This window comes from Apteryx mantelli, unplaced genomic scaffold (assembly GCF_036417845.1).
Source record: "Apteryx mantelli isolate bAptMan1 unplaced genomic scaffold, bAptMan1.hap1 HAP1_SCAFFOLD_20, whole genome shotgun sequence".
NCBI classification, from domain to species: domain Eukaryota; kingdom Metazoa; phylum Chordata; class Aves; order Apterygiformes; family Apterygidae; genus Apteryx; species Apteryx mantelli.
The window spans coordinates 6971836-6979723 of record NW_027118553.1 but is presented as its reverse complement, the minus strand read 5'-3'; the positions used below and the strand labels follow the sequence as shown (position 1 = coordinate 6979723).

The 7888-nt window shown below is 56.1% G+C and overlaps 1 protein-coding gene across 1 annotated transcript; it reads left to right on the top strand.

The window, feature by feature from the left end:
• The first annotated feature begins 357 nt into the window (after positions 1-357).
• LOC136995949 (olfactory receptor 14J1-like) lies at positions 358-1272 on the top strand. The gene has a single exon (XM_067316945.1). The coding sequence runs from the start codon at positions 358-360 to the stop codon at positions 1270-1272; it is 915 nt and encodes a 304-aa protein (XP_067173046.1).
• Positions 1273-7888: the final 6616 nt, after the last annotated feature.

Genomic DNA, 7888 nt, shown 5'->3' with positions numbered 1-7888 from the left:
ATTATTTAGAAGTGGGAGTGAAGATGCTGAAAATGCCTTCAGCATTATGAGTGGATTAACTCTGACTGGAACTGGGAATATAAATTTTAGTCACCCCTGTTCCCGTGTCCGCAGTGCTGTCTGTCAGGGCTGAATCCTCTGGAGTCCATGGACAGAGTCCCCTGCTCCTCACGGCAAACTCATCCAGCACAAATTAGAGCTCGAGCCACAGAGCTCAAGGATGGTGCTGCTGAGAAGGCAAGAGGCAATGTGTGTGTGTTTGGGGAGGTTATGAGAAATTTTTGCTCAGAGAAGTCTGTCCTAACTTGTCAATGTCTCTTCTTCCTCGGACAGTCCACCTGTGCCCAAAAGGAGCAAATGTCCAACAGCAGCTCAGTGAATGAGTTCCTCCTCCTGGCATTTGGAAACACATGGGAGCTGCAGCTCTTGCACTTCTCGCTCTTCCTGGGCATCTACTTGGCTGCCCTCCTGGGCAACGGCCTCATCATCACAGCTGTAGCCTGCGACCACCGCCTCCACACCCCCATGTACTTCTTCCTCCTCAACCTCTCCCTCCTTGACCTCGGCGCCATCTCTACCACTGTCCCCAAATCCATGGCCAATTCCCTTTCTGACACCAGGGCCATTTCCTACTTGGGATGTGCTGTGCAGCTCTTTTTCATTATCTCATTCCTTTTGGCAGAATATTCTCTTCTCACAGTCATGGCCTATGACCGCTACGTTGCCATCTGCAAGCCCCTGCACTACGAGACCCTCATGGGCAGCAGAGCTTGTGCCAGAATGGCAGCAGCTGCCTGGGGCAGCGGTTTTCTCAATGGTCTCCTGCACACTGCTAAGACATTTTCAATACCACTCTGCAAAGGCAATGTCCTGGAGCAGTTCTTCTGTGATGTTCCCCACATCCTCAAGCTCTCCTGCTCAGACTCCTACCTTGGGGAAGTTGGGCTTATTGCGGTTAGTGCCTGTTTAATGCTTGGGTGTTTTGTTTTCATTGTGCTGTCCTACGTGCAGATCTTCACTGCTGTGCTGAGGATCCCCTCTGAGCAGGGACGACACAAAGCCTTTTCCATGTGCCTGCCTCACCTGGCCGTGGTCTCCCTCTTTCTCAGCACTATAGTATATGCTTCCCTGAAGCCTCCTTCCCTCTCGTCGCCAACTCTGGATCTGGTGGTGACTGTTCTGTACACAGTGGTGCCTCCAGCAGTGAACCCCCTCATCTACAGCATGAGGAACAAGGAGCTCAAAAATGCCCTGAAGAAACTGATTCAGTAGGTACAGAGTCAGCACCAATAACCATCCCACATGCATTCCCTCCAGATTTCCAGGATATTTGCCATCATACTTATGTGCTGGTCATGTCTGTCTTTCCTTCTTATTTTTCTCTGTTACATTCTCCTGAAAGAAAACATATTTTGCTTCGTGCCACTTGTCCTCAGGAATCTCTCATTTGAATCTGACCCAGAGACCATGTTGAAGCAGGTAGCCAGGCTTCCCCCTTCATCAGCAGAGATGGGGGAACCTCAGACCCCGCTAGTGTGAGCTCCTTGGATGCCCCCAGAGCAATGAGGAGAGTTTCCCTTTGCAGTGTCTCTTTCGGCAACGTCTCTTTCGACACCAAGGGAGCTCAGGGGCACAGTCAGGCTCAGACAAGTACAGGCGGGGTGAGACTATGGGTCCTATGTCCATTAGGAGAGCTCAGCTCCCCTGGCCATGGTCAGGGTGTGATTTTACACCCCTCTCCTGCGAGGGTGGCAGCTGGCTGTCACTCTGGCAGATCCCTTCCCTCTACAGAGCTCTAACATTCAAAGTGGAATGGGAGTGGAAGGGAGGAGATTCTGGACAAAGCCTGTGGGAACAGACTCTCTGCTCCTCAGGACCATTCCCCGACTGCCACAGCAGGCATTTCCTTGCTGCAGCCTTTGAGTTGTAGCTGCAGCTTTCTTGGAGACATGTCCACCAACAGCAGCAGGACTTTCTCTTTTCAAGGCCTTTCCAAGTCTGTTCTTTCTTCAGAAGATGGAGTCAAAAATACACCCAAAGAAATTGCACCATAAAAGGGCCTGCTACTCTGCTTGTGACCTCCATGGGATGCAGGGGACGAGCTCAGCATCTCCATGTGATCTGTTAGGGACTGATGGCTGGATCCAGGGTTCATTTCTCAATGACCAGTGCCAGTGTAGCTGGGAAATGGTCTCTGAATTTCCTGCCTGAGGCTGTCCCACAGGTGACAGTGCTGATGACAGATGTCCATTCTTCTGAAGGGGAATCTGAGCCACTGGGAGAGCTCAGGGGATCTCCAGGGACAGCGTGTGCCTGGTGTGGGCAGTGAGTGAAGCCTCACAAAGTGAGGGATGGTCCACGGTGGAGTGGTCGGAAGGTGAAGCACTAAATCCAGGTACGCATGGGGAAACCAGGGCTCTGCAATTCCCAGAGAGGCAGTGGGGACCCAGGAGGCACAGGGAAGGGGCACTGGAGAGTGATTCCTGCACCCTCAGTGAAACACCACAGGCTGGAGCTAGCATACACCTAGACACATCTCCTGCCATTGCAAACGCCCTGGGGTCACTCTGAGCACTGCCCATGAGCACAGACACGCACCAGCAGTATCAGTGGTGTTTTGCCGTGTCTAGCTGGATCTGCTTCCTGCTGTGACCAGCATGGCCAGGGCCGAGTCAGGAGTCACCCCATGGCTTCATGACCCCGCAGCCGCTCACTCTGCAGAGCAGCACTGCCAGTGGAGGGCACTGTGGGGAGCACAGGGCAGGGCTGCAGGAACAGAAAGGCTCTCTGGGGAGCAGGGATGTCCCAGGAGAGAAGCAAGGCAGCGTTCAGAGATAGGAAATGAGAAGGAGAACCAGGTTTTCCTGTGCACCAGCTCAGGGCAGGCAGCTCTGTCCCCGAGGTAGCAAGAACTACCGGAGGGGCTGCAGGGCCAGGGCTCTCGTGCTGTGCTGAGCAGCAGGGTGGGCATGAAGGGGCTGCAGGCAGACAGGGAGGGGGATGTGCTGGGCACAGGAGCAGGGGAGAAGAGAATGACTGGTGTCATTGCAGGGCCTTGTCCCCCTTGCTGGGGAGCTGCTGCCCTTGTCCTTGGGCCTGGCCTGAGTTACACTGTGGACATGCCTCTGCCTGCCCTGCACCTCTCGGGTGCTGACCTGACCCTGTCCCCGTCCTGCTGACCTGACTCCCCATCTTGGCCTTGGACCTGCCTCTGCACTACAGTCAAGAAAGCCTTGTCAAGGGAAGCTGGGACTGAGCAGAACCCAGAGAAGCTTGTAGGTACCAAAGGTGGCCCTTTATCCACAGCAACACCCCTTGCCTGACAGGCAATTTAAAGGTGTAAGGAGTGCCATAGATTTGGACCTTCTACCCAGGTAACACTGCACGCAGAGTCCTAGCTGGATGAAAAAGCAAGGGCAGCCACTTGGGGTCTGATTTTACAATGTGTGATATGAGAGCAGTTTTCCTGTGCCACGGCTTGACTCTTTATGCACTATTTGTGCCTGGGTTCCTGCTACAAAGAGGAATTTGTCGGGAGCAGCAAGAGCGGGACTGCTCCATATGGGAAGGGGAGCTGCGAGACGAGAGTGATGGCAAGGCAAGCCGGGCAGGGACCCACAAACGAGAGGTGCTGTCCCGCAGTGCCTGGACAAGAGGAGCAGAGCAGGTTTGGGGATGGTAACTGGGGTCAGGCACAGTCCAGCGATGGCCAGACAAGACTGGAGGGCTCCAAGCAGCCCTGCTTTGTACGGGAGATTGGACTGGAGACCTCCGGAGGTCCCTTCCCACCGAAAATCCTCTGCGACTCCCTGAATTGAAAGACCCTGGGCATAGGGACAGACTCTGCCTTTCCCATGGGCTGCACTCCTGGCAGGTGAGGGGCAGAGCCCTTGGCCAGCCCCACGCTCCCTCGTCCTCCTCTGCCTTTGAGCGGGACAGGGTCTGCGTCCAGGATAGAGCCCTGCTCATGGCCCCACTGCAGGCTGCTCCCTGCAAAGGCTGAAACCCTGATGTTCCCAGCACAGAGCTGACGTTGAAGCAGCATCCGGAGCCCGGCCGGCCTCAGCTGCCTCGGGCCTCCTTGGTCCAGCGATGTGGCCCTGAGCAGGGCTGCTCACCCTGCCCCACTGCCCCCCCCCATGCTCCCCGACCCCCCCGTGCCTTTCTTACCCCAGCCTTTGCAGTTGCATGTGCCTGGGTCTGCCCTCTTGCCTTCACCACAGTCATGGCTGCATTGAAGCCCTTGAAAATCCCCGTGCTCCTACCCTCGAGCGGGCATCCACCCCAAACCTGGAGCCTGGCCGGCCACAGAGGCATCGCCCGTCCAGTGTCCCGGCTGTGCAGCTGAGGGCAGGGGTCTGTGCCCCAATTTCCCTGCTCCTCCCCCTGCTCCAGGCACCGCTGCTGCTGTGCCCATGTCAAACCTTCCTGCTACCAGACTGCCCCGGGGCCTGAGGCAGCTCCAGCTCCTCCAGGGCTGCGCTGGAGCCTTTCAGGAGTGGGCTGAGGTGGAGCTGGCACTGCCAAGGTGGGTCAGGAGAGGGCAGCTCGCCTCTGCCACGCTGGATCTGGGGCTGAGGCTGGGTCTGGGCACAGATTTTCCCTGGGGACCTCCCTGAGGAGCCGTTCCAGGGGATCCTCCACCTCTGCCCTGGCAGCAGCACCAGCACTCAGGGTGTCAGGTGGAAAGTGCAAAAGGGTGGAAGGGGGACGGGCTGCCCAGGTGGGGCATCGAGACCTTGTTTGTGCACGCAGGGATGGAGTGAGGAAAGCCAGAGCTCAGCTGGAGCTGGAACCACAGACCTTGGACATGAAAAGGGCTGGGGCATTAAATGTCTTCTTTGCCTCAACTTTCCAGGGGAAGCTCTGCCTGAGGCCTCCCAGTTACGGGGCTGTTAGCAGACAGCCGTGCTCTGGGATGTGCTGGGGTGTGGTGCAGAAGAGAGGCTGTGCAAGGCTGGCCTTTTCTCCTGTGTCTGGATACAGAGACCTGCAGGAGGATGGAGCTGGTCATGGAGCACCCCACAGCTGGGGTGAGCAGCCATGCTGGAAAGGGGTGATGTGAGGGGCTGGTCTGGGACGATGGCCCTGGGGCAGCTTCCCCAGTGTGTCCATGCAACACAGGGAACAACCTGGGCTCTTTTCTCCTGCACCCTCCATGTCCTGGTGCCTTTCCCAGGAGACCTGCATTTACCCTGCCAGCACACGGCTCTGTGCTCCCACACTGCTGTTCACACCGAGTAGCTGAATGGCAGCATTTTTCCTCTCCCACGACCATGTGTGCCTGTGCCAGGCTCAGATATTTGGTGTGCGTCTTCCAGGGGAAGGTAGCAGGCGGGGGAGGCAGCAAGAGATTTTGAGGATCCAAAGCAGTGTGTTCTGGAGTTGGGGGGATTATCTGCACCTGAGGAGGACCTCAGTGAGGCCATCATTTATAAATACCATCTGACGAGCGAGTAAAGAGTTAACAGGACTGAAGAAGTTTGCCAACTGATATGTGCAAGGCTGTGGAATAGAAGAGTTAACAGGGTTAAAGAAGTCTGCCACCTGATAAGGCTGTGGAATCGAAACTGCACGGACCCCCAGGGAGGGAGGAAGCTATACGGCAGTGTTGCGGTCTTGCCTCGCTAGCAGGGTCCTTCCAAGCAGACAAACAAACAGTCCTGTGATTGTGAAACTCGCAGAGGTCAGCAAAAGCAGTGTTTGCCCAGAGTCCCAGCCATATAAAGAGAGACTTGGCAGCTGTGAGAGTTTGAGCAGGGATGGGAACGTGACCTGACCATCCTCTCCAGCTGGACCATGAGTATCCCCCCCTACCCCCCCTTTTCCTGGAATGCTGGGTTAAGGTAACTCCTCGAGGTTGAGAGTCCTCTCACTAGGAGAGTGAACAAGCTAGCTTTCAAGTAGGGATAAGCAGTGCTTCCAATTACTAGTGCAGTAATCAACAGTTTGGGGTTATCCTTTCTAAATTAGTAATCGCATTATTTTAATGGATGTTACTAATCCAAGAGCTTGCGTGAGAAAATAAACATACTTTTTATTACGTTACTGTCTCATTCGTTACTATTGAACCTTCATAGCGTGACAGTGCTGTCCTACGTGCAGATCTTCACAGCTGTGCAGAGGAACCCTCTGAGCAGGGCAGGCACAAAGCCTTTTCCATGTGCCTCCCTCACCTGGCCGTGGTCTCCCTGTTCATCAGCACTGCCATGTTTGCCTACCTGAAGCCCCCCTCCCTCTCCTCCCCAGCTCTGGATCTGGTGGTGACTGTTCTGTACGCAGTGGTGCCTCCAACAGTGAACCCCCTCATCTACAGCATGAGGAACAAGGAGCTCCAGGAGGCAGTGAGGAAACTGTTTCAGCTGGTACTAGTTCAGCAGCAAGGGGTTGCCCATCTCTCCTCACAAGCAACTCCCAGGTTATCTCAGTTTATCTCCAGTAACTCTTGTACTTTGGGCATTCTGTCTGTGATAGCCATGTTTGTACACATATGTCTGAATTCATCCCACTTCTCCAGAGGCACAAAGCCCATCCATCTGACCCAGGGGCCTTCTGCAAAGCTGCTGATCAGTGTGTCAGAGCTGGCCTCCCAAGTAGCATCACTGTAATAAAAGGGGATCTCCTTAGTACTGTGCCTGAAGGTTGGGCTCTTCTTCCCAAGCTACAGCCAAGAATGCGCCCAGGGAATTGTCCCCAAAAAGGCCCTGTTGCCGTGCCTGCATTTTCCAAGGGCTAAGGGGCATCAGCTCTTTCGGGTGATGTGTGAGGGAATGAGGGCTGGATTCAGCTGTCACTTGTGGGTGCCCAGTGCCCCTGAAGAGGGTGAGTGCTCAAGAGGTCTCTGCCAGGGACTGTCCCACTTATTAGAGGGCTGGTGATGGATGCCCATCCTTCTGGAAGGGAGTACTGAGCCACCAGAAGAGCAAGGAGGATCTCCAGGGACAGCACATTCCTGGGATGGGCAGTGAGTGGAGTCTCCCAAAACCAAGTGGAGTCACCCAAAGCAAAGGGCTAAACCAAGGAATGCACCAGATCAGGGCTCTGCAGTCTCAGGAGAGGCAGTGGGCTGGGTCTATGACACCCCTGAGCCCTTGGAAATGCCCTGTGATTGCTCCAAGCATCCTCCGCAGCCACAGACCCTGGGGAGGGCGTTGTCAGGTGCAGTGATGCTGGTCCAGCTGGGCCTGTCCTGACCAGCAGGGCCAGTGCAGAGTCACCCCACAGCCCGTTCACCATGCAGAGCAGCACTGCCAGCCCGGGACCCTATGGAGAGCACAGGGGAGGGGTGCAGGAATGGCCATCAAGGCCAGCATGGACACAGTGACCTGGGGAAAGGCCCTCTGGGGAGCAGGGATGTCTCCAGAGAAGAGCAAAGGAGCAACTGTGTGCTTGTGGGGAGGAATAAATGAAAACCTGTTTCTGTGTGTGTCAGCTCGGGGCAGGCTGCTCTGTCACTGGAGCTGCCTGAGGAGCCCCAGGGCCAGGACTCTTGTGCTGTCCTGGGGAGAGGGGCTGCCCAGAGGGGCTGCAGGCAGCCAGGGTTAAGGATCTGCTGGTCAGGAGAGCAGTGGAGACATGGAGTGAGTGGCCTCCATTTCCTTGTGCCATTGCTGGTCCCCAGCCCCCCCCGGAGGCTGATGGGGAGGCTGACACCCCTCTCTGCCCCCCAGGACCTGCTGTGCCCTTCAGAGGGGCTGGGGAGGTGGGGTGAGTGCCCAGAGTTCTGCAGCCCCCTGTGGTGGGCACTGCTGTGGGGGCACCCCAGCCTGGGCTGCTCTGCTGGGTGGTCTGGGGAGAGGGCAGGGGAAGTGAGAAGAGTCGGAGAGGGGCTGGGGTGGTCTGGAAAGGACCCAGGAGAGGAAAAATGCTGCCATTCAGCTGCTGGGTG

What these genes read in the sequence shown, in the direction of transcription:
- LOC136995949 (XM_067316945.1), top strand. Translation starts at nt 358, where the DNA reads ATGTCCAACAGCAGCTCAGTGAATGAGTTCCTCCTCCTGGCATTTGGA.